We start from the raw sequence: 27,293 nt of genomic DNA, 5'->3' as shown, positions 1-27,293 counted from the left end.
GATTTTTTTCTGATCACGTGATCTACGTAATCGCGCTTTTATTTGCGTCACTGAACTTTGCTTTTGCACACGCCACGTGAGTATTTGATCTTGTTTTATGCCTATTTTTGCATATTTTAAGCCTAAATATATGTACAGAGGGATTAAAAATTGGAAATAAACTATATTGTAGTTGGTAAAAAGTTTTAAAGAGACAAAATTTATCGCTATTTTTAACATTATGTTGTCAAGTTCGACCGTATCTTCTTTTTTTTTGTTGCCATATTGATATTTTTAGTCCCACGCACTGACTTTACTGCTGCGTAAACATGGTAAATCGGAGTCGTGAAGTTCTGAACATGTGTTGTGAACGCTTTTTACAAATTTCAGTACAAAAAAGGTTAGAACCGACCAACGTGTAACAGGTTTTTTTAGTACTATAGTTTGCCTGCGATCCTCAATTTTAGGCCAAGATCTAAAATCTATAGTTTGTCAGCAGAATCAGGATGATGAGTCGCTAAAGTAAAGACGTTGCGCTGCTGAAATTGCAGACAGCATGGTGGCCATGGCCGGCATGTGCCGAGATTCGACATGGCAAACCAATTTCACAAGCCGGCACAGTCAAACACCAAACACATTTTTAAATAGGGCCTAGGCCTACAAAGGCGCTTTAGTATCACTAAATCTCCAGAAAGTCCTCATTTTAAGTTTTTTAAACTAAAAAATCCCCTTTGTTTAAAAATTAAAAAGTCAAAATTTTCCTTAAAAAAAAAAAAGCTGGAATATGTGCCATACATCATGTAGGGGCCTATATCCAGAGGCTGAGCACGCAGTGGCTTCTTAGCACAGATTTAAGGTGGGTCGCCAAAAATTTTCTCACAAATTTATTTTAGGATCGTATCTTGAAATTTCCAATCAAAAAAGAAAAATTCAACGGCATTGAATTTGCACAGAAATCGAGTTGACGACAGCGTGCAGAAGCGTGGCCTTCATTCGACGGGCCCCGACGACAGCGTGCGGCAGCCTGGCCTTCATTCGACGGGCCCCGATCGCAGTGCGGGAGCGAATGACCACTGCAACTTCCGGGCTGCACATCGCATGGTGCGACGCAATGCACATCTCGCACACATTGACTTAATTTTGAACGCGCGATGTCGAATGAAATGAAGGGCAGGGGATGTCGAATCTCGGCCGTGAAACATGGCGATAGTCTATACATTTCAAGATTTTATGAATTATTGAGATGGAATTTGAAAATGAACATTACAATTAAAAATAGACATAGGCCTAGGCCTATATACAAAAAAATATTGCAGAAAAGCTTAACATGTCGAATCTTGGGCATGTTACTGTACATGTATTTGTAGATCAATTTTTTTTTTAGCAAACGTAAAATAAAATTAAACTTGACCTCGATTTAATTTAAAAACTTGGCAAAAAGAAAAAAGCCAAAATTGCAAAAATGAATGAGATTTTTGTAGTTGTGCCTTGTATTGTAACTTGTATTAAAGTTGTGGAATATTTAGATCTAACAGTAACAGTTGGATGTTGCTGTGTGAGTGTCTTTTGGTTGCAGTATGAATATGATCATCTAGATCAAGATAAACGAAGTTAGTAAAGTTGCCTTGGTAGTGAATGAGTGAGATGAAATGAAACTCCTTTCTCTCTAAAGTGTGAAGCATGTGGCCGGCTTCTTGAGATTTAGATGAACAACACATGTCACCTTCATGATGATGATATCCATACTTGCCGCCCCCATTTATTATCTAGAAGTGAATTGCTCTGATGGGTGGTAGATAAAATGGTAATGAAAATTTAGATCTAGATCTAGATCTAATCAATTCTTGTGCGGGTTGTGTCTATGTGCAAATCGCGCATGCATGCTGCATCCGAACATGAACATGATCAACTTTGGAGTTTGCGAATTGAGCGTTTCCAGAATATGATTCTAGTCAACGTGAGTCATGGCCCCACTTATTTTCCTGACCCTTTCCCATTCTGTACAGTAAAGTCTGTGCAGTATCTGCGGGCGTTATTCTATAAAACAAGGCCTGTAACAAACCCAAGCTTTCCTTCTGCTTTACATCTGGATCAGGATCTGTATCTGATTCAAAACGGTGGAAAAAATTGAATGATTTATCTGTATTTCACGTAACTTACAAAATGCAGCCTTTAACAAAAAAAAAAAGAAATCCCAAAATCATGTGTAAAGTGAAAGACATGAAGCACCAATTGTTTTTTTTGTTCAATCAGAAAATGACTGGCCAATGTGTTTTCGAAGAAAGTGATATACTGTACATGTATTTCTCTCAACTTTTTATTAGATTTTGGGTCACATTTCATACATGTCAGTTGGGTATGCAAAAAGGGTGGAGGGTGAATAATTTTTCACAAGGTGCCATGGATAAATTGTTACTACATACATCACAGCATCATGACTAAATTTGTTGAATTAGAATTCATTTTGAAGCTAGAACTATAGGTGCAATATATTACTTGAAATTAGATCAATATACATGTATATGTAATATCGGGAACAAAAACTGCAGCATATTGAGTTTGAAGTTGCATATATGTACTTCTTACAGTATGTATATATACAAAGTTATGGCTGTCCCCTCTTCACCATTTTATTCATGCTCAAATGCAGGGTGACGATTTGTTTCGTCAACCTGAATTTGATTTTGTTTTCTCATGATTTGTTGAGTTAGTATTAAATTATGAAGCAATTTCATGTTCCCTCTCTTTTCTTCTCATCACAGATTTGAAACTTACTTTACCTGAGTCACTATGGGATCACGAGGCAGAAGTAAGGATCAATAGCTCCCTTCTTGAATGGCTTTGTATTACCTTTGAGGGTGGAAGGGGAGGGGGCAGAGGAGGATCTTGTGTAATGGTTGCTGAGAGAGATATTGAATACTACTTGGATGTTCAAAATATTTGAAATATGAATGGATGACTATATCTTGTGTAATGGTTGCTGAGAGAGATATTGAATACTACTAGGAGTGGGCTATAAATGGGTGATTTTTGGTTTTACTGTGGCAACAGTTTTTTTGTGTTCCTTTTACCATATCTCAACATGAAATGACAATATTTTTGGTCTCGGGTCCGAGAAAAAAGTGTGCCGGGCCAAAATCCAAAATGGCCGCCCAAACCCCCCTAAATCACAGTTTTGGCCACAACTTTTTTATTTGGTGGTCAATTTCTCTGGTTTTGGTGTCTATTCATATGTTTTGGGGGGCAGGCAATTTGTTTTTCCTATAATTAGTACTTTTAAACCATTATTTGTAGAGTTAAAAGGTAATCATACCTAAATTTTCCCATTTTTGTAGCCTTTTTTCAGCTAAAAAGTGGGTTTTATCATCCTGGGGTTCTGGGATATTAGATGGTACGAGGTCAACAATAGCAAGCAGCTTCATATAGCTACATTGTATATTGCTTTTATTCCTCCACTTTGGGTTTTACGGATATTTGTGAAATACATCTTATCAAATAAAAGAAAATGTCATTTATCCATAGGGGCTATACGGTGTACAATGCACTGTACATACTACACTGCATACATGTATATCCATGCATTGACCACCATGGCATATGACAAGGCCTGTATATAAACTATAGTGTCATAGATATGAGCTTCAAAGGTTTAGAATTAGATTGTGAATTTGATTCCTTGTCAGCTGATGTACATGATGAAACCAGCAACGTAAATTGCACTTAAATATCACATACATGTACATGTATATATCATATATCATATACATACATCACATTTTTAGCCATATCTTCTTCATTTGGAGGCTTTTTTTTTAAAACCTGGTTCTGGTGTCTAACTGGCCTATGTTTATGGGGTCACGTAACTACTAGTATCATGGTAATGCTGATCAACAGCCAATCATAATCAAGGATTGCATGCAAGTTACCATTTAGTTAAGTTAACATAATGGTAAATTTTTATACAACGGGGCCCAGAATAGCTACATGTTACCTCTCTCCGCCCCCTGAATTAGCATATTTGACAAAACATGGACTCAATTTCTGAGACAAAACATATCTTCAATTTCTGAGGCATCTAATTCTAAACCTGAGAGCTCATTTCTATGACACTATAGTTTATACAAGCCTTGTTATCTGTCATGGTGGTCAATGCATTTATGCAGTGCAGTATGTTAGGCCCGTTTTGAAAGTCCATTTTTGATGCACGTGTACACGGCGTGTTTTTCGGTCGTGTACACGTGTACACGTTGTAAACACTCTGAGAGCGAGTTGTTTTCATGTCGACACGGACCTGCATCAACATGTCATTAAAAAGGGGGTCTATATAGCCTAAGTCACGGTTTTAAAGCTTACCAGAGAAGTTTGAAGTATCAATCCACAAAAATTGGTGCAAATTAAAAGTTTACTCAGCTTAGCAGCGCATTAAATTAATAAAGAATGCAAAAGAAAATCAGTGCAGGGCCCTGCTAGCGCCGACGCTCGTTGGATGCGCATTTTGTATACTGTACCGTACGTGCATGCACAGATCGCTGCAGAATGAAGTGTAACTGAAGTTATCGATTGATTTTCATTATTTTGTTGCCAATTTGAGGAGCGTTTGTTTGTAGGCTTGTAGCACATGTGTACGAGCGTATAACACGTAAGTTGTAGCAATGATCGCTGTTGCAATTGGTGATTCTCAAATTGGCTATGAGTGTAATTGAGCAACACTTTCGAGACCGGAGGCGGAGCAGACCCATTTCGTGGTACAAAAACTTGAGTCTCCAGAATGTATGTGGATTAAATCGGCGATTTTGGAAGTGAACTCACTCTAGATTAATTGAAATATATTGACATATTAGTAATTAGAATATGTGCAGTGTCTGGGAACTATGATTTAATGTGAGGCTGTGAGCTTGTTCACTGATTTTGTAGTCCCATGCAAGCTTTATGCAGATGCTACCGTGTACACGGTGATGGAATTTAGTACACGTGCACTGACTTGACCGTGCGTGTACACGTGTACACGTGTACCCGAAACGGGCCTACAGTATGTATGTACAGTACATTGTATACTGTATAGCCCCAATGGATAATTGACATTTTTATATTTAATAAAATATATTTCACAAATACCCGTAAAACCCAAAGTGGAGGAATAAAAGCAATATAGCTATATGAAGCTGCTTGCTATTGTTGACCTCGTATCATCTAATATCCCAGAACCCCAGGATGATAAAACCTACTTTTTGGCTGAAAAAGGCTACAAAAATGGGAAAATTTAGGTATAATTACCTTATAACTCTACAAATAATGGTTTAAAAAGTACTAATTATAGGAAAAACAAATTGCCTGCCCCCCAAAACATATGAATAGACACCAAAACCAGAGAAATTGACCACCAAATAAAAAAAGTTGTGGCCAAAACTGTGATTTGGGGGGTTTTGGCAGCCATTTTGGATTTTGGCCCGGCACACTTTTTTCTCGGACCCGAGACAAAAAATATTGTCATTTCATGTTGAGATACATTACAAGGAATAAAAAAAAACTGTTGTCATATTGAAATTACAAAAAAAGTATTTTTGACCCATGTATAGCCCACTCCTAATACTACTTGGATGTTCAAAATATTTGAAATATGAATGGATGACTATAAAATTACATGTACATGTAAATACAAAGATTTATTATGTGGAAAGAGATGGAAAGATAAAGTTGGGGTTAAAGGTAAATGAAACCTTTGGAAAATGTGGACTTGTGTGAATACAGAAAAATCAAAGAATAAGAACAAAGAAAATTTGAGAAAAATCAGACAGATAATGAGAGAGTTATGAGCATTCGAATATTGCGATCACTAATGCTATGGTGATCCTCGTATTGGCAATGCGACAAATATTGTGATGTAACATGTGAACAACAGTCCCTTTGGTGGACTATAAAATACCCCTAAAATGTATCTTTTTTCTCTTATGGTGATACAAGGTGACATCACACATCTTTGTTGCATTGCCAATAGGAGGATCTCCATAGCATTAGTGATCACAATATTCAAATGCTCATAACTTTCTCATTATTTGTCTGATTTCTTTAAAATTTTGTTGTTGATCTGTTTCTTTGATTTTTCTGTTTTCACACAAGCTATCTTGTTTTCAAAGGTTTTATTTTCCTTTAAATTGTTATATCGTATAATCTGCCAATTACAAAGCCAATAAAAAGACAATACACTGTACATAGTATTAACTTCAAAGAAAAAAGAAATAGAAAAGGAGAGAGTATGAGACAACTGGATTCGCAGTTTTAGAACTAAGCCTATAGTAGAAGAAAGAAGTGATAGATGACCCCCCCCCCCCCCCCCGGAATAAAAGAAATTTAAAAAAAATGCGTTGCTAAGTTAGAGCTTGGAAATGATTACATGTAGCTCACTTTTGAAAGTTTTTATTCAGGAACGGCAACACATCCGTATTCAGTACTGGAATGGTGTCGTTTTTCTCGTCCTATCTATAAACCATATTCCATTTGTACTTGCCAGTGTTAAGAATATTAATGAGAAACTAGATGTGTCATGTTAAATCATCTCGTGGTGTGTTTGTGTTACCTTATCAGGACGGAGCGATAGCGAAGATGACAGGACCTTGTTTGCCAAGGGTCTCTGTTACAGCACCACTGAAGAGACCCTGGTGGAGACCTTTGGGGCGGTATCTGCCAGGATACCTGTGAACAACCAGGGCAGATCTAAAGGGTAAGAAACAGTTGGGGACAGATTGGGGGGGGGGGGGGTGGACCCTTGTCTGCTGTGCAAACCCTTCACTCGAGTTAAGGGTCTGATTGTGCAGCCTACTCATGCCTTGTGTACTTAAGGCCTGAATTGAAACAGCAATTTTTGTATACGTGCTAGTCTTTGTGTGGAGACACATTTGCTGATTGAAGTTTCAATCAGGGTCTGTGCCTGCAGACTAGGTGGACCCCACAAAAGTTTTCATGACCAAGAATAGGGGGAGAAAAGGAATGAAAAGAAAACAGGGGTGTGAGACTTCAGCTTTTTAGCTGATTTCAACTATTTTTGCTTTTTATTTTCAGCATGATTTCGGCGTCTTTAGCTTTTCTCCGTACAAAGATATGGTGGCTCTTACAATTTCAGTTTTTTCAGCCCTTTTTATTTTTGATCACTCACATCAGAGAAAAGGAAATACAGTGCAATTTTCTAAACAATGTGTCAAAATCTATCACTTAATTAGATTTTTGTGTAATAATGAGCAAACATGTCGGGGTCCTTCAAAATTGTTTGCCTCATTACATCAATGGTAAGAAAACACCTCTGACAATAGACAGCATTGAAAGTTCTAAGGAGGGGGAATAGATCATGGGGGCTCGTAGTGATTTTGCCCCTGAAATGCTCAGAGGAGCCCTGTAAACTCAAAAGAAAGGAACCCTGGAAACTCCCCATTTGTTGCAGTGTTAAAGCTTATCCAATGTTGCAGTTTGAGGGAGTAAGTTGTGTAAAGTAGCTCTCGAAAAAAAAAAAAATTGTCTGCTGCTCTTAAGTTACATGTGTAAACATCAACATCAGTTATGTGTTCGATCAGAATCAAGTAAAATTACCATCAAATTGCATTTATGTGCCAAATGACTCTGGCAGAAAATGTGTGATTGCTAAGGATTTAGCAAATTAAGCACGTTATTCTGACCTTTTTGCAAGCAATGGTAATACACGTTCCCACATGTCTGTATCTGTGTTGTGTTGGTTGGTGATCTTGAGTGTGATGTTTTTCAGCTTAAGGTTTCATGATTTTTACAAGGCCTACAGTATTTATAAACTACATGTATGTACATGTACCAGATCTTGATCTACATGTATGAGTACGATTGTGACAGCCTTGATTTCATGAAATATCAACCCATACAGGGCTGCCAGCTCAAATGATGCTCAATGTATCAGGAATATAAATGTATTGTCATTCAGGCATTGGCCAAGCTTAGGTTGATCCTCAAAAGATTGAGGGAGGATGAAATTCCGGGGACATCCCGATAGTCCGCGGGTCCGTTAGTCTGCGGGTCCGATAGTCGGCATTGTGTGTAAAATTATGATCAGGATATATCAAATGATATCGAGAGGACCAAAGGTCAAATGATACGAGACCATGGGGTTCTATCAGGCGCGGATCCATGGGGGGCCCGTGGGGGCCTTGCCTCACCGGGACGTCGATTTGATGTTCGAACTTGGCAGCGCCAAAATGACGTTCGAACTATGGGGCGCCGAATTGATGTTTGAACAAGGGGGGGGGGGGGGCGAATTAATGTTCGAACTAGGAGGGGGTGTCAAATTGATGTTCAAACTAGGGGCTCCAAATTGATGTTCTAATTAGGGGAGCGCTAATTTGATGTTTGACCATAAGGCGACAAGGGGGGGGGGGCAAAGTTATATATTTCACATGGGGGCACCAAATTCATGTTCAGCCGAGGGCGTCAAATTGTCCTTGACCTTGGGGGGCTCCATGCAAATTCATGTTCGGCCGGGGGCGCAACATTGCTTGTATTGCCTGTTTACAGTGAAAAACATGTCCTGCCCATAAAGGTTAAATTAATGCGGCTGAATTAAAATATCCCGTTTTTGCGATAATAGAGAAAAACAATGTGCTCGAGTTTAAAGTCTGTTTAGCGAGATAGGTATCCTTTTCAGGGTTACAAAAAGGGGTTAATATCAAATTCAGCTCGCGTTACGCGCTTGCATTGATATTACAATGATTATATAAAGGATTTTTATAAGAACACATTAAAAAAGTGGTCTTCAATTGCCTTTTTAAAAAATGTGATTATGTAATAAGACAATTCAAAATGCACTTAGGGCACTTAGTTTGCCTGGCCGGGAGGAAGGGGGCGCCATTTTTCGAAAAGTACACAAGGGCGCCAAAAATCAGGTCAAATTTGGGCCCCCCTCCCCACGAAATCCTGGATCCACGACTGGGTTCTATAACAATAATCCAATTAGGGTAATCACCCCCTGACAACTACTTCAAGGAAGATATTATCCCCATATTTTTACCACCGGGGACTGTTACCCCCCGGAAATTTACCCTCCAGACAATTACCCCGGATAATTACCCCTATAGTACGGAGCCTTTAAAATGCCATCGACGTGACGACATGGCGGGATACTTTATCTTGCCATGTCTACTTAATAAGCTTATTATTTCGACATGGCTATATATTCTATCTTGCCAAGTCGATATGTCGACATGGCGAGACATGAAGTGTACAAGTCCCGGCGAGAATCCAGATATCTCGCCATGTTGACATATAACATGTTATAACTTGACTTGGCAAGATAAAATATCTTGTCATGTTGACATATAACTTTTTATAAGTGAACTTGGCAAGATAACGTATCTTGCCATGTCAACATGCAATTTTTCAAAAGTCGACTTGGCAAGATAACGTATATCTTGCCATGTCGACATAATAAGCTTATTAAGTCGAAAGAAGTTGTCAGGGGGCGATTGTCCTTTGGGTTATCGTTATAGAACCCCATGGACTCGTATCATTTTACCTTTGACCTCCCGATGACATTGGATCTCACTATATCCTGATCATAATTTTACACACACCGCGGACTCGAGCCCGCGGCGATAAAAATATGGGAATAATATTTTCCTTGAAGAAGTTGTCAAGGGGCGATTGTCCTTTGGGTTATCGTTATAGAACCCCATGGACTCGTATCATTTGACCTTTGACCTCCCGATGACATTGGATCTCACTATATCCTGATCATAATTTTACACACACCGCGGACTCGAACCCGCGGCGATAAAAATATGGGAATAATATTTTCCTTGAAGCAGTTGTCAAGGGGCGATTGTCCTTTGGGTTATCGTTATAGAACCCCATGGACTCGTATCATTTGACCTCCCGATGACATTGGATCTCACTATATCCTGATCATAATTTTACACACACTGGGACTATCGAACCTGCGGACTAACGGACGCGCGGACTATTGGACCCGCGGACTATCGGGCTGTAACCGAAATTCCTACCAAATAGCAATTTTTTTCAGTTTAGCCATGACTGATGTGGACGATTGTCTTCATGCCTTGTTTGATGTCAAAGCATTTGTGCATTCTGATCGGTGATGTTTTATCAACAGATTTGCTTACATCGAGTTTGAGGATGAGGATAAGGCTGAGGATGCCCTGCAACAACACTCCGGCATCGAGATCGACGGCTGGACCCTCGCCCTGGACTACGTTGGACGCAAGAGGAAGAACTTTGACGAATCTGGCGATGGTGGCGGATCCAGGAGACGCGATGGAGGAAGGCGAGATCGAGACGGTGGCAGGCGGGATGGTGGACGTGATGGCGGCCGGGATGGTGGCCGTGATGGCGGCCGTGATGGTGGCCGTGATGGTGGCCGTCGCTATGGAGGAGGAGGAGGAGGAGGAGGTAGCTACGGGTTCCAGTCTGGAGGACGCGACTATGATTCGAGGCCGCCGCGGGGAGGTGGCCGTGGATCCGGTGAGTAATCATGCGCCATTTTAGTTTGGGGAGTCCCAACACATGGCCATTTTGACATCGCCATATGATTACTTTCACTGTTATGCTTCAATGTTTCTCTATTTATGCAACTTAACTTCTTATTTGTGACCTGCCACCCCAAAACCAACAATAAATCGACCAAAATGAATATTGAGATTTTTATTGAGCTTAAAAAATTCAATTCCTAAGCCTTAAAATGATATCTTATATGTTGAAATTGACCAACAATAACCATTACAAGTACTTGATTGAATGCAGAGGAAATTCAGCAAGAGCTTTAAAAAAATAAGGAGAAAACAAGGTTTGAAGTTTAGGGTTCACTCAAGCATGAGATGTGCATACTGTGTAATCTCAGTGAAACTTCCAAGCAGTCCGAAAAAGTAGTCTCCAAGAAACTCTCGTATCTTTTATTCAACTTCACGACTTCAAATTTTCACAGTATGAAGAAGAAGAATTGCTCTTTCAGATTAGCTATTTTTTATATTTATATTTTTGGTTTTTGGAGACAAAATTACGATTTAGGCTATTTACAGAGAACCTTACCTGGCGACTTATTGGTGGTTTTGGGGTGGTAGGTCACATTTGGGTGGACTTTACCTTAGTTTAAATTTACTGTCGCTTCTAGACATGGGAGTAAAACTTGAAAAGTCGATTCATGCAATCAGTTTCCCAACAATCCGCAAACGAATACCACATTTTAGCTCATCCGGCCCGAAGGGCCAGATGATATGCTGTGGCGTGGCGTGGCGTCTGTCGTCCATCCACAATTTCAAAATGCTTTTTCTTCGCCATTTCAAGTCCGAGTTCAATTCTGTTTGCTTTATATGATAGCAATAGGTGGGGGATTCAAAACTTCTACACAGAATTTTGAAACTCTTTTAAATATGCTAATTTATGCGCATTTTTCAAAAATTCACAGAAAATGCTTCTTTATTTGTCGACCGATTTTGAATTTTTTGTTCCATCTGATAGAGCTTCGTGAGGTTCACCAAACTTCTACACAGAATTTTAAAATTTTGACTAGAACAATTTTTATGCTAATTTATGGGAAATTAATTTATGCATATTTTTAAAAATTCACATAAAATGCTTCTTCTTTTTTAATTGTTGACCGATTTTGATTTTTTTTCTTCCATCTGGGAGAACATCATGACGGTCACCAAACTTCTACACAGAATTTTGAAATTTTCAGTAGAAAATTATTTATATTTATCATAATTTATGTGAAATTCATTCATAAATCACAGAAAATGCCTCTTCTTCTTTTTTTGTTGACCGATTTTGATTTTTTTTCTTCCATCTGGTTCACCAAACTTGTACACAAAACTTTGAAATTTTTTCTAGGAAATTATTTATGCTAATTTATGCAAAATATATTAATAAATCACAAAAATGTTTTTTCTTCTTCATTTGTTGATCAATTTCAATTTTGTTTGCTTTTCATTTTCATTTCAATTCTATATCCTCAATTTATGTCACCAATATAATTCACTACAGTGCGTCCCAAAAAAAACTATACACTTTTGAAATGGCTGCCAAATAAAAAATTTAGCATTTTTGGGGAAAAGACTTACATATATGGAAAGCCAATAAAGTCAACTTTCAAATGACACCAAAAAGTTTGAAAACTATTCATGCTTGAGCGAGCACTGCCCACTGAAACAAAGGGTATGAAAATTAGGGTGGGCTGGAATTAGCCTTCCAATTTATGTAAGTTTTTGAGAGGCAAATCCTTTCGAACTTGCAAAGTTAAGGGCGATGTGATAAATTAATGATCAACCATGACCAGTTTTGGTTGCTTAAGCAAATTTTATAAATTATTAAATTGAACTTTAATGCATGAGTGAACACAAATTGCACTTTTTGGGCAGCATTTCAACTTTATCATTTGGATCTCTTTTGGGCAGCATTTCAAATTTATCATGTGGATCTCAGCAATGTGTTCATGGGAGTCGGGAGAATAGGGGGTGAGATAGGACTTAAGTGAGAGAAGTAGGTTGATGGAATAAGGGTCAACAGAACATTCAGCCCCCGCCCCCTCCCTCTTTCCCGCCCTCCCCTCCTGTTGAGAGATTGATGGCTATTGTCATGTACGCGTGGAGTCCAGAGCAGAATGTTGATTATGATTAATTCTGAATTGGGACATCAATTTTTTCCTATCAATCATTTAATCAACAATTTATCAGTAAATCAACTTATTCAATGTGCAAGGTGATCAATCAAACATTCCTTTTTTTTCAATTAATTATTTCATTAATCATTAAATTTCTTGGTAATCATTAAAAAAAAAAACTGACCATCAGCCACCAGTCACTTGGCAGTTAAGTTTTGAATAGACTACAATGCAGGAAGTGAGACAGAGAGAGGGGGGGGGGGGGCTGGGAAATGGAGGTGGAGAGGGGAGGGTACATATGACTTTTAATTTGTAAAAGGAAAAAAAGAAGAGGAATGCCCTTTTAACCAAGTCTTAGCATATCTCGCCCTCTTGCTTGTAACGGGTACCATCACATTACTCTGACTCTCACGAACACACTTCTGAGGTTCACGAGATGAATATGCTACAATAAAATCACAATTCCTGTTCACTCATGCATTAAATTTCAATTTAGTAACTCATGAAATTTGCCTAAGAAACCCAAACTTATCTCACTCATCAATTTAGCTTAACAAGTTCCAAAGGACTAACCACTAAAAAAACTGTAAGGCTAATTCCTGCCCAGCCTAGCTGAGCTTAGTCTCTCAGGAGGAGAGAAGCGGGGGGGGGGGGGTTGAGATAGAGAGAGGGGTTGCTAAATGTTCTGTTGACCTTTATCCCATCAACGTACTTCACCTACCTAAGTCATATTACCCCCTCTTCTCCTGACTGTCGTGAACACATTGTTGAGATCCACACGATAAGACAAAATGCTGCACCCAATTCACGATCACTCATGCATTAAATTTCAATTTAATAACGCATTAAATTGTCACAAACAACAAACTGATCACAACTGATCTTTAATTCACCAAATAACCATCAACTTTGCAAGTACCTACAAAAAAACCTGAAAGAAATTGGAAGGCTAATTCCAGCCCACCCTAATTTTCATACCCTTTGTTTCAGTGGGCAGTGCTCGCTCAAGCATGAATAGTTTTCAAACTTTTTGGTGTCATTTGAAAGTTGACGTTATAGGCTTTCCATATCTATAAGTCTTTTCCCCCAAAATGATACATTTTTTATTTGGCAGCCATTTCAAAAGTGTATAGTTTTTTTTGGGACGCACTGTATAGTGTCAACTGGGCTCAAATTGAAATTGTGTTAAATTTCGTTGCGAGGTGCCGAATGAGCTCCACATCATTGATGTGCTAGTTTACACTAATCAAATATTCACCAGATGTTGATTACTATTTTGAGACATTCATTTATCAAAGCTCATGGCTATAATCTTTGATATTTGACACCTAAGTGCTAGGTAAATGAGCTGTGCATCAATAGCTAGATGGTGATGTGCATGTCATAGATGCTGTACTGGGATACTCAACTGAGCTAGCTCATTATGTGTGACTACTGCTAGGTCAAGATAGGAGGTCAACTCTTTTTTTTTTCTTTCATAATCAAGGAATCATGATTGTATGAACTAATCGATTGTTTACCCTTGCGAATAATCGAATGGCAAAAAGGGAATTCTTCCCAGGCCTAATCACTTGTAAATATTTGTGTGGCATTTCCTAGATCAGTGTTTATGTTTCAAATGTGTTATTTTCATGTTAAGACTCCCAGAACAGGACGGTTTATGTGAAAAACATCGCACCTGACTCTGATGTTGTTGCATTTCCCTATTCAATGTTTATGTTTTAAATGTGTTATTTTCATGTTAAGACCCCCAGAACAGGACAGTTTATGTGAAAAACATCGCTCCTGACTCGGATGAGAGCTCTCTCATGGACCTTCTGGGATGTTCTTCTGTTAGGATTCCTAGATTCAGGGACTCTGATGAAATCAAAGGGTAAGTATCACCATCAGTTTCGTCTCTCCTTAAAGGAGAATGAAACCCTTGAAACCAGCTGAATCCATATCAAAGAGAAAAATCAAAGAAACACATTGTTGAAAGTTTGAGGAAGATTGAATGAATAATAAGAAAGTTATGAGCATTTGAATATTGAGATCACTAATGCCATGTAGATCCTCCCATTGGCAATGCGACCAAGATCTATGATGTCACTGATGAACAACTCTCCCCTTTTGGACGCTGAAAATATCCCCCAAAACATCTCTTTTTGCTCATTCTAATCATATGACAAACGATTCATCAATGATATAATGTTGTGAAACCTCTGTACTTGTCCTCTCATAAAGAGAACACCTCACCTTGTGACAGACTCTATAAAAGTGAGAATATAAGTGAAATATGTACTAAAGTAATGAGGGAGTTGTACGTGTGTGACATCACAGATCTTGGTCGCATTGCCAATTGGAGGATCTACATGGCATTAGTGATCTCAATATTCAAATGCTCATAACTTTCTTATTATTCATTCAATCTTCCTCAAACTTTCAACAATATGTTTCTTTGATTTTTCTCTTTGATATGGATTCAGCTGGTTTCAAGGGTTTCATTCTCCTTTAACAATGTTTGGTAGACGCCTAGTATTTGCTTTTTCTGTTGGTCTGTTACAAAAGTGTTAAAGTTTCTCTTTATCTTTAACTAGCTCTCATTTCTTTATTTCTCCATCAATTGTGTTCACACTTGGTAAAAATGATCCTTGGGTAATACTACATGTGTGTCGTGGAGGGTGATGGGGTCAAAGGTCAATGTACATGTAGGTGTCAGATCATATTGCATATTTTGTTAATCACCAAATCAGGCAAGACTCGTGGTTTGCGAACCACCTTGTTTATGCGAGAATTTCCCCCCTCAAAGACAAATGATTTATCCTGGTTACACATCGCAATGTGCTCCACGTTTTTGTAAAGACTGCTACGTAGTTAGTCTGTACAGAACATAAATTAGTTGAGAGCTCTTCTCCAATAACCAAAATTCTAATTAAATTTGGTAAGGAAAATGTAAACCTGTTGGCTTCTGGATATGTGGTAGGCTGCCTTACAGATTTCTTCAGGTCAGCAAATGATGCAGCAGACATGCCAACCGTTCCCTTTTTAGAGTATTCGTTACTTTTTTTAAAATTTCCGATCATGGAGTATGTATTATACACAGCGCGCAACACTAGAGCCGGTCCGACGGTCCCAGACCGGTAAAAATCCTTGTCGGGCCAGTAACTTGTAAAGTAAATTCTTGCCTACGAGCACATGTTTGAAATGGTGAATTATCAAGTTTTCAAGTAGAGTCATATCACATTTTTTCACCGATCTCACTACAACAGGCTGCCGATTTTTCCGTTGAGACAAATCTTTAAAGATACTCTTTATTTTGTCAAAAAATACTATTTTCCTCCTAAGAATACTTCTTTTTGTTGTAGAAGGTTGGCAGGTCTGATGCAGCAGATACCGTTTTATCAACATTTTGCTGTCTGACAAGTTTGGAGGGTAATAGGGGAGTGTATCGAACACCTAAACATGGTGTATATGTGCACTCTATGAACACTGTATTACTATTGTTGTTGTTATCATTATTTTATTTTGTTCAGCCAATAACTGGCTGAATCAAGTCACATGAGAGCCCGTTCCATGCACAACCGCCATCTTCGTTTCTACCGCAGTTCCGCCGAAACGTATTTTTCTTGATCGCAAAAAATTGATGAATAAAAAGGATTAAAAATGGAGTCAACCGATGGCAGACTCGGAGCTGGGTGAGCCTCAGGCAAGCCCAGCTCTAGGGGTCTTAACCCTAAATAGACTGGGCTATTTTGATGCCTAAGAAGACTGGGGGGGGGGGGGGGGCTGATTCAGCCCCCCCTATGATCTCGGCCGTCGACCGTGCGATCGCGACAAAATTTGGCACGGGCATTACCCATGGCATAATCTCCAAGACTGTAGGATCAAATTTTCCGAAAAATCTCATAATTCATTAATTATGCTAATTTATGCGTAAAATCAAAGATTTGCTCTAATTAAATAAATAAGGCCTCTAAACTGCTAATTTCTTATTCACAGACTCTTTGAAGGATTCTGATCAAATGTACTTTAAAAAATTCAATATCACAATTCTTTTCTTATGTATTTTATTGTTTTTGAAATTTCTTATGTATTTCCTTGTTTTTCGACTTTTTGTTTTTTATTGTTTTTTCAATGGAAATCGTCCGCTACTTTATTTTGACCATAAACAGGATGAAATTAATTGAGTTTGATTAGTAAAATTGAAAATAATGATACATTCATGAATTTTGGCTAAAAACACAATTTGCATTGGATTTGTACACAAATTCATGTTTTTGAGCAATTTCGGGTCGACATGCACTTACAAAATGTTGCGTAATTTCGGAACCAAGTACCCGGGTATCGCAAATTTTGTCTCAAAAGTTGCGCAAGACTTGAAAGAAAAAAGTCAAGGAACGGCGCGGCGCCATCTTTTCGCGTTACAGATTTATCTCCAAAAATGTCGAGGGGGGGGGCTGAATCAGCCCCCCCCCCCAGTCTTTTTAGGGTTAAAGGTCAAGTCCACCCCAGGAATATGCTGACTTGAATAAATAGAGAAAAATCAAACTAGCATAGTGCTGAAAATTTCATCAAAATCGGATGTAAAATAAGAAAGTTATGACATTTTAAAGTTTCGCTTATTTTTCACAAAACAGTGATATGCACAACTAGGTGACTCAGTCGATGATGTCCATCACTCACTATTTCTTTTGTTTTTTATTGTTTGAATTATACAATATTTCATTTTTTTTCTAGATTTGACAATAAGGACCAACTTGACTGAACCATACAGCATTAAACAATGCTAATTCCACATGTTCAGGGAGGAATTAATCGTTGTATCACTTGACAATCAGGAGAAAATTAGAATATTTCATATTTCATATAATAATATACAAAAGAAATAGTGAGTGGATGATGTCATAGTTTCCTCATTTGCATACCAGCCAGGATGTGCATATAACTGTTTTGTAAAATTAAGCGAAAATATAAAATGTCATAACTCTCTTATTTTACATCCGATTTTGATGAAATTTTCAGTGTTAGGCTTGTTGGATTTTTCTCTTTTTATTCAAATCAACTTTTTGTTGAGGTGGACTTGTCCCTTAAAGAAGAAAGCTTAAGCCCCTGAAGGGAAAAAATTGATATTGCTATTAATTGTTAATTCATTAATTTGTTATTACATGTATCATTATTGTTATCATCCTTCTCATCATCTTCTCATATTCTAGCTTCGCCTATGCAGACTTTGAGGACCATGCTTCAGCCCAGTCTGCTATTGACACTCTGAACGGAGAAGAGGGATTATTCCTGGAGTTTGCTCGGGAGCGAGGAGGTGGTGGTGGTGGCGGCGGTGGTGGTGCCGGCGGTGGTGCCACCGGCGGTAGGGATCGCTCAGGTAATAAAGCTCACCATTTGCGATGCAACTGCAAGATAATCTCTTTTTTGGTTTTGTTGAAATTGATAAACATCTGCTTCCGTTACTTATTCAGGGAATTATTTTTGCTTTCCAAATTTGGTTAGCTTGTTTCGTCAGCAGAAAAGTCCTCAACTACGTTCTATACGTTCATTTATGTAAAAAAAAAAAAAAAAAAATCTGCTCTAAAACGTCATTTTGTGGAGCAATGTGAGAGGAAAATGATTCCATGTTTGGTCTTGATTGTTTAACCCTAATTCTCCCGGGGGGGGGGGGGGGGGGGGGGCATAATGGCCATAATGGCCCCCCTCGACAATTTTCGCGATATATCTGCTGCGCAAAATTTTTTGACCTCGCCGCTCACTGACATTTTACTTTCAAGTCTTGCGCAAATTTTTAGACCAAATTTGTGACGCCCGGGTACGCGGTTACGACATTAGCAACATTATGTAAGTGCATGTCAGACCCCAAATTGCTCATAAACGTGATTTCATGTACAAATCCAATGCAGATTGTGTATTAGCCAAAATTCATAAATATATCATTATTTCTACTTTTACTGATCAAACTTAATTAATTTTGACTTGTTTATGATCAGAATTAAGTCTGGAACGATTTCCATCGAAAAAACAATAAAAAAACAAAAAGTAAAAAAAAGAAATACATAAGAAATAAAAAAAAAAATAAAAAATACATAAGAAATCGGTCTTGGTACCAGAATTTTTTTCATTCACAATTGTTAGGAATGCTATAAAGAATATTTTCACCAAAAAATTGCATTCTAGGAGCTTTATTTAGTGAATCAGAGCAATAAGTATGATTTCATGGATAAATTAGCATAATTAATTCATATAAAATAAAAATATATGAATTCAGTGAAATACACCAATGCAACTGCATAGATTACGTCATTCTCTACCATCATGCAAATTTTTGTTGTGATCGCGCAATCCGCCGCTGAGATCTTAAGTGGGGGGGGGCCATAATGCCCCCCCCCCCCCCCCCCCCCCCCCCCGGAATGACAAGAATAAAAATTCCCCGGGAGATTTAAGGTTAAAACACAAACATTAATATCCAAATTCTTGAAATACATGAGGTGATTTAGAAAGCTATTAATTGAAGTGTACTAGCAGTCTTCTTTGAAGATCAATAATTTCTGAATTTTTGTAATGGGTATGAACATTTGTAAATATGTACATGTATGAGAAGTTAGTACAATTTTGTTGTGAAAAAAAATCACATCATGTAATTTTAAATTTTTGTTCATGAAACATAATGTTAAAGAGTAATAGAAAAGGAACATGTATGTGCTTTGTTGGAATTAAAAACAACATGATAATAGTGAAGTCATGAATGTGTGTCTTACACAGATACCACCAACAACATTCCCACTAAATATTGTTATTATTATTATTTGTTTGGCATCACCCTTGCGTGGGAGGCGACAAGCTGAATCGCTGTGACCCGCAGGTCTCTCCCCCCAATATATCTGATTGGGATATTGCAGATGGACCACTACACCAAGGTTTCTCCCTATCATACAAATAGTGCAGTAGGTTCTTAACGTGCCATGGTGGTGACTCTCCTCTATACGGGGCCTCCATTTAACCTCCTATCCGAGAGGGATGGAGTGTTCTCCTCTGGTTCATGGCGTGCATCTATGGAACAGGGGAGAGATGTTTACACACAACGCAGGCTTCTGTCATCCACCTGGGGTGGACTCAGAACCACGACCTTTGGTTCGACAGGCAGACACTTAACCAACTGAGCCAATTATGCTCTCTTGAGAAGAAGATCGAGTGAGTGCATCTAATGTGAATTATGATAGATTTGATCTTTCATTCCATTTGTTTATCTATCATCAGACAACCTATCTGAGAGAACTCTCTACATCAAGGGAATCTCCCTGGATACCGACGAGGATTCGCTTGCCGATCTTCTTCAGTGCTCGGAGGTCAGAATTCCCCGTGACAGGGACACCGATGAAAACAAGGGGTGAGTTTGATTGATTGATTCTTTATTTCCATGCAACATAAAATATATTGACAATATTTCACGGTAAAATAACAATAAACATCATTGCATCGGAGGGGACAGTCATAAGCACAAAGGCTTGAAAAAGGACGCCCCTCAAGAAAGACCTAAAAGGCCTCGTTGGGGTTTGTGATGAATATGTAATTTTTTAGATCATTAGCACAACAGGTGGACTTTTAATGAAGCTGTTCCTAAAAATTAACCATGACCTTAGGTAAGACTGGAACACGTTCTTGGGTTTTATGTCAACTACATAAGGGATAAATTTATCTCAAAAAATGGTCACCGGTCGTGCATAAATCTGTTAGTTAAACGGCTTTATGAAATGCCATATGTTTTTACAATTGGTGATTGATTTTAAGCATGTTAATACCTCTTGTCGTCAGGTTTGCGTATGCCGACTTCAAAGACAGAGCATCGGCCCAGAAAGCCATCGACAATGTGGATGGAACGGATGGTTTGATGCTGGAGTTTGCTCGCGAGAGGGGCGGAGGACGTGGCGGACGTGAGTTTCTTTTTTTCTTTTCACCTTAACCAAGGCCCCGAGACGTTAACCCTAACGTGGATGTCGGACCCAAAATTGCTCCAGAATGTGATTTTGTGTACGAAGTCAATGTAAATCGAGTTTTCTCACCTTATTCATAAAGACACGGTCATTTTTACTTTCATCCGCTGAAATTAATTGATTTTAGCCTAACTATGCTTCAAAAAGTTTCTGCTATAAATTTGGTGAAAAAACAAAGAAAGACAAAAGATTGAGAAACAAAGAAATATATATAAGAAAATCATAAAACAATAAAATACATTTAAAAAATCATTTTCATTTGTCATTGTTAGCAATGGTATAAAGAATATTTACACCAAAAATTAGCATTCTAAGAGCTTTTTATAATGAATTAGAGCTTTTTATAATGAATTAGAGCAAAGACTCTGATTTACACATAAATTAGCATAATTAATTCATTTTTAAAAATCTGATGATTTCGGGAAAATTAGCCATACAGCTTTGTAGGTTACATCCCACACTATTATCATGCCAATTTTCACGGCGTTGGCTTGATCGGCAGCCGAGATCTCAAAGGGGGGGGGGGGGTTGAATCAACCCCTCCCCCCGTCATATAATGACCAAAAAAGCCCGGTCTGGTTAGGGTTAAGCTTAGCATTTGATCCCAGGATTGATTTTTGCGATTGATCATATAGAATGCACCCCTATGATCAATTTCTAAGTTTGATGTTACTGAAACCTTGGCTTCATAATCACAAACTTGGTTTATAAAAAAAATAAACAGTTCATCCATGGACATTGATTTTCCATTTACTAGTAAATCAAAACGGAAAATCTGTTTTGGTTCTTCACATTTCATGTGAAAATTCATTGAATTCATCATGGTCAAACTGAGTTCATATTTTTGCTGTGTATATCTTCCATGACAAATCTGAATTAAAATTTTAGATCAAGTTTGAAATGGAATGGAATTCCAGGTTTTCAGAACTGGAAAAGACCATTTTTTAAAACGGGATATCAACGTCCCTATTCTGCTCAGTGAGCTCACCATACTAAATTGTGTTTTGACCAAGAGGATATTAATATTAGACTTAATGGTTATACCCTAACTGGAATTAGACAAAATAGTAAATGAGCTAAATAGCAACAAGTCAAAGTGATTGATAGACAAACTGCAACGCAAAAAAACACCTGTGTTAATTTAACCTTATCTAGGCCGGGGTATTTTGGGAGTTCATATGGCCGGGGGGGGGGGGGAGGCCCCCCCTTGAGATCTCGGCCGTCGACCGCACGATTGCGCCGAAAATTGGTACGCAGGTTGCCTGGGACATAATCTACAAAATTGTATAGTAATTTATTTCATGCGAATCGCTATTAAGTGATTATGCTAATTTATGCGTAATTAGTATGCGAAATCATAGTTTTCCCTCTAACTTCCTAAATAAAGCTCCAAATGTTCGAATATTTGGTATAGAAACTCTTTGTGGTGTTCTTAGCAAGTGTACATGAAAAAAATTGTGATATCAAATCATTTTCTTATGTATTACATTGTTTTTGCAATTTCTTATGTATTTCTTTGTTTTTTGACCTTTTGTTTTTCATTGTTTTTTCAGTGGAATTTGTTGGGGAGATCATAAAAAGCATAAAATAAATACATTTAGACCAGCAAAACTAAAAATAATCATACATTTATGAATTTTGGTTGAAAACACAATTTGCATTGACTTTGTACACAAAACCATGTTTTTTAGCAATTTTTGGTCTGACATGCACGTACATAATGTTGCGTAATTTCGGAACCATGTTATGTGCCCAGGTGAAGCAAAATTGGTCTCAAAAGTTGCGCAAGACTTGAAAGTAAAAAGTCAGCCAGCGGCGGTCAAAAAATTTCGCACGGAAGAAATATCGCACGATTCGTTGAGGGGGGCCTAGATAGGGTTAACACCAGCCTGGTACATGTATCTATATCGGTCCACACCAGAGAAGCGTTGAAACAACACCAGTTAAGAATCAAACCGATATTGGTTTAACACTTATTGGTGCTGTTTAAATGCCAAATTAGTGTTAGCCTAATGCCAAATCGGTGTTGTTTCAACACCTCTCTGGTGTGGACCAATATAGATACCAGGCTGGTGTTAAATTAACACTGGCGTTTTTGCAGTGTAGTTGTTGATGAAATAGGATTAGATCATATTAGATTGGACCAAACGGAAAGTAGAGAAAGCATTTGTAGATTATCATTAATTGGCAATTTACCACGTATTATAGGTGAAAATGTAATTTTGTGATATTTGTGATTACAGGTCGTGGAGGCTTCCGTGGACGTCGTGGAGGCGGCGGCTATCGCGACAATCGCAGCGGCGGATACAATGGCTATTGATTGCATGGCCATTGAGGCTGGTGGACATTATGCAGATTATAAAGAGGAGCAAGTCATTTCACTGAAAACCAACACGCAGACAGAAGAATGGACATATATACATACACAACGCAGAAATTGAAGCATTAAAATTCGTGGCAAAAATGAGTAAGCTAGGAGCCACACGGTAGAGTAAAGAACTGTTTGCCTGGTAAGTGAGCAAAAAGAAGCAAAAAAAATTAAAGCGAGCGCCGAGCTCAGAATTTTCTCCATCGAAATCGTTTGAATTGAAATTTTTTCGTGCATTTCGGGCAGTTTTAGAACCAGGCCCAGATTTTAAGGATTTATCGGAATTCCCAAGAAGGGTTCCTGTTGGGGGCGTCGAATTTAGTGCCTATCATCGTGGCGAGGGCAGAAAAAAAAAGCAGCAAATCGGATAAAAAGTAGAATCTATCGTCTACTTGTGGCTATTAAATGACCAAGCAAATTAGCTATGGTTAGGAAAACGGAGTGAACTATACTCACAGAGATTTTTTAAAAGAGAATAAAACTATGTAAATCTAGAGTGCATGGGAGGCAATTTAAACTTGGAAATTAAGAAGTGTAGCACCACCAGTACGGTGATGAATGAGGATCTTTACATGCAGGAATGACAGAGATAATTCTGTTCTGTTGGTTGTCATGCAGAATCCAGATTAAATGACAATTCACCTAATTTACCATTCTGAGATTTCAAATAATCATATGAATGAATTTTAAAATTACCAATTTATTGTCATAGAATTAATGTCATTTGGGTATTCAAAGGGTTAATTTCATATATGTGCACACTTCTTAATTGACCATGTGTAATCTATGGTTTTGATTCAGTCCAAGGTTCTGGTAGAATCTTGAAATAAATTTTAAAGATTTGTTAATTTCTCCTTCCTCCAAGTGAAAACGGGGTGCGAATATTTTTGTTTAAACCATTCTTATTTTATACAAATTAAGTCCATGATGTTTGATTTTATAAAGGAGTCAATTACAAATATGAAAAAAGCAACGAGTGCCACACATGGGGATGTAATAGAAACCAGAGACCAAAAACCTTAAGTTTTGTATTAAAATCAGGATTTGTTTTATTCTAAGGGTTTTTTTTTTCCAATTGATACATACACGTTTTTATTGTAATGAAATTTGATTTTACCACTTTTTGAACGGTATTGAGGTTAGTATATTCTATTTCGCGGTGTTCATTTTTATCCTTTCTCTGAATTTTAATGAATGATCTTCATATGCTGCATTGGATATGGGGTATAGGGGCATTTTGCATTTGGATATAAATGGTAATGCTATATAATAGTACTTGGCTCTATCTCAAATGTAAGTGTACTTTTGAATACAGATCGTCCACAAATGTTTTGTTAGCTTATTTGACATCCATTTTTAAACGTTATCCATTCTTTTTTTAACTAAATTTGAATGAAGGATGATATATAAAGTAAACTGTGAAATGATGTTAATCTTGATTCAATATCGTATGCAATATTGTTTAGAACCACAAGGAAGAAAGTTGTACTGTGGTGCAGGGAACCACCAAAGTTAAATTTAAAAAAATATATCCGAGAGTTGGAAAAACAAAACAAAAGAATATACTCACTCCTTCATGAGGGTCAATATAAGGAATGGTAGATATCAGTTTTCACAGCTGAACATAGTAAAAGATCAATATGCTATAGAGTTGGAGATTTGATTTTGCACCAGTCCGCCCATGTCAAACTTTGATATGTAAATATTAATCATGAGTATGTAAGATGTAGTTTACAGTAAGTGTTTCTTTGGAGTAAGAGTACTTTTTTAGATGGTTTTCTTTCTTTTTTTATGTTGTTGCAAATACGATTAGGGAGCGTTTTAAAGACCAAGCTTGTCAATGAGGTTTGGATATATGTAGAAATAGAACAAGTTCAGTTTGTATGTGTGGATCGGAAGCTGTCCTGCAGCTAGTTTTATCATTCAGTTATATATAAATATTCCATTTTTACCTCAGACTATGTAGCATACCCACCATAATGCATATTTGAAAAATAAGAATTAATGTTCAGTAAGTGCACAAATCATGTGCTCACCGGTAATAGCAATTGATTTGTGTTTAACTCGTCGTTTTCGTCAATCGAAATAATCAATCAGAAAATTGCAAGCAGTTTACGCCTAGAGGCGTATTGAGAGACTGATGTTGATGTGCTGAGTAGAATATAAAAGGACACAAATATTTTATTCTTACATGTAATTTCTGGAAAATGTGTTGATTTTTTATTCTAATTAATTTATTCCTTTTTTTAAATATTCAATTGTGTGAAGTTTTAGTCGTAGATTCGTCATTTCTACCACGTCGGTTAAAAGTCGAGTAATGTATTTTGCTACATTCGTGTATTGAAAATCATGAATTTGAATTCTTTATTACACTATTTTGATGGCAATTGAATTAAATTGAAAGTAATGTTTATTTACATGTGTAAATCTATTTATTTTGGTTCACTTAGTTTTGGGAAATTTCATGAAGTCACCATTTTGTCCATCCAACCACCATTTTCTCAATTTTACTTCACTTTACAACAACTCCAGCCAACATAATACGAGAGCATTCAAACTTGTCTTACAAACTAGATAACAGAGAAAAAATGATTTTAAGAATGTCCAACATTAAGCAGTTGGACAGGGGCCTGGGAACAGTTTTTGGAGAGGGGTTGCTGGTTTGGGGGAATGACAAGCCCCCCCCCCCCCCCGCCAAAAAAAAAAGTTTTACAGTTAAAAATGAACTTGATTTTCGTCACAGCTCTACATTTTTTAATTTGATTCCCATGGGGTGCTGCCTATGCAGACCTGCAAACCAGTACGTTTTAGCCGTATTTAGTACGTTTTTGCAACCAAAGTACGGCAGTACATTTTTTCTTTAAAAAATACGTTTTTTGTATTTAAAAAAAATTTTTTTTTTTTTTTCTTTTACAAAATCGTAATTTATTGAGAAAAATCATCTCTATATGTCTCTATTTCATAAAACGTACACAAATTGGTTATTAGATCAATGTAATTTCAGGTAACTTGTTTTTTTTTTCAATCATTTTGTAAACACCAGGGTGAGATATACAAAAGTTTCAATGGTTTTTTTTTTTCATCTGCAAGAGCAGTGCGCATTTTAGCTTGCATGCAGCTTGAGCGCCGTGATGGGCGAGTGCGCCAAGCATTTTATTATGAAATACACTTTTTTGGGGGAAAATACAGTTATTTGTATCACAGAATACAGTTTTTCATTCCCAGAGGTTGGCAGGTCTGCCTATGGTACATAACATAGGCAGCACCCTGCTTGGGTGGTGCTTCAGCACCCCCTTCTTCCAGGGGCCGTGCGGCCCTAATCTGGCAAAAGGGTCTATCTGCAAAATTTTGGAATTTTTTTTTTTTTCATATCTAGGGTTTATGAGGCCAAAATTTTCATCTGGCCAACTCTCAGTGGTGCTCGAGCTTTCGTTTTCGAGATACCAGAGGACACCAATATCAAATTCCATCATTTTACTGATATCTAATCTGGCAGAAGGGTCTATCTGCACATAGACCCTATAAAAAGTGGTAGTAATCTGGCAAAGGGGTTTATCTGCACATAGACCCTTTTGCCAGATTACATGGTGGAGAAGGCGTATTTATTTAATCAAGCAAAAGGGTCTATCTAGTCCAGTAGATATGTGAAAAAGATGCTCGAATCTGACAGAAAGTGTAAAATTTGGCATACAGGGGTATTTTGGGGCGCTGATTTCAAAAATTGCCGGCCCCAAGCGATTTTACCATCGGGTTGGCTGCCATTTTGAAATCCAAGATGGCCGCCATGAAAAATCATTAAATGTCATTTTCTTGAGTTTTACATGGCATGTGACACTGAAATTTGGCATATAGGGGTATTTTGAGGCACTGATTTCAATTATTGCCGGCCCCCAGCAATTTGACCATTCGGCCGGCGGAAAAATGACCGCCATTTTGAAATCCAAGATGGCCGCCATGATATATTATTGCAATCATTTTCTCGACTTTTATATGAATTGCGGTATTGATATTTGGCATATAGGCTTAATTTGGGGTGCTAATTTCGAATATTGCCGGCCCCAAGTGATTTGACCATCAGGTCGGCTGGCATTTTGAAATCCAAGATGGCCGCCATGAGAAATCATTAAATGTCATTTTCTTGAGTTTTACATGACATGTGACACTGAAATTTGGCATATAGGGGTATTTTAAAGCACTGATTTCAAATATTGCCGGCCCCCAGCAATTTGACCATTTGGTTGGCAGCAAAATGGCCGCCATCTTGAAATCCAAGATGGCCGCCATGAAATATCGTTGCAATCATTTTCTCGAGTTTTATATGAACTGCGGTGTTGAAATTTGGCATATA

The 27,293-nt window shown here is 37.7% G+C and overlaps 1 protein-coding gene across 3 annotated transcripts; it reads left to right on the top strand.

The window, feature by feature from the left end:
- Positions 1–25,358, top strand: LOC129276481 (nucleolin-like). Of its 3 annotated transcripts, none has more exons than XM_054912859.2 (9): positions 1–76; positions 2,742–2,788; positions 6,562–6,697; positions 10,100–10,467; positions 14,348–14,474; positions 17,794–17,960; positions 19,844–19,973; positions 20,399–20,517; positions 22,821–25,358. In XM_054912859.2, the coding sequence occupies exons 2-9, from the start codon at positions 2,770–2,772 to the stop codon at positions 22,895–22,897; spliced, it is 1,143 nt and encodes a 380-aa protein (XP_054768834.2). In that variant the 5' UTR covers positions 1–76; positions 2,742–2,769; the 3' UTR covers positions 22,898–25,358. The 3 variants fall into 3 exon arrangements, with proteins under 3 accessions (XP_054768834.2, XP_063965878.1, XP_063965879.1); XM_064109808.1 differs by having other exon boundaries at positions 75–175; XM_064109809.1 differs by having other exon boundaries at positions 75–379.
- The last annotated feature ends 1,935 nt before the right edge of the window (positions 25,359–27,293 follow it).

The sequence above is a fragment of the Lytechinus pictus genome, chromosome 14, assembly GCF_037042905.1.
Source record: "Lytechinus pictus isolate F3 Inbred chromosome 14, Lp3.0, whole genome shotgun sequence".
NCBI classification, from domain to species: domain Eukaryota; kingdom Metazoa; phylum Echinodermata; class Echinoidea; order Temnopleuroida; family Toxopneustidae; genus Lytechinus; species Lytechinus pictus.
The sequence above is the reverse complement of the archived record's forward strand: the minus strand, read 5'-3'. Positions and strand labels throughout refer to the sequence as shown.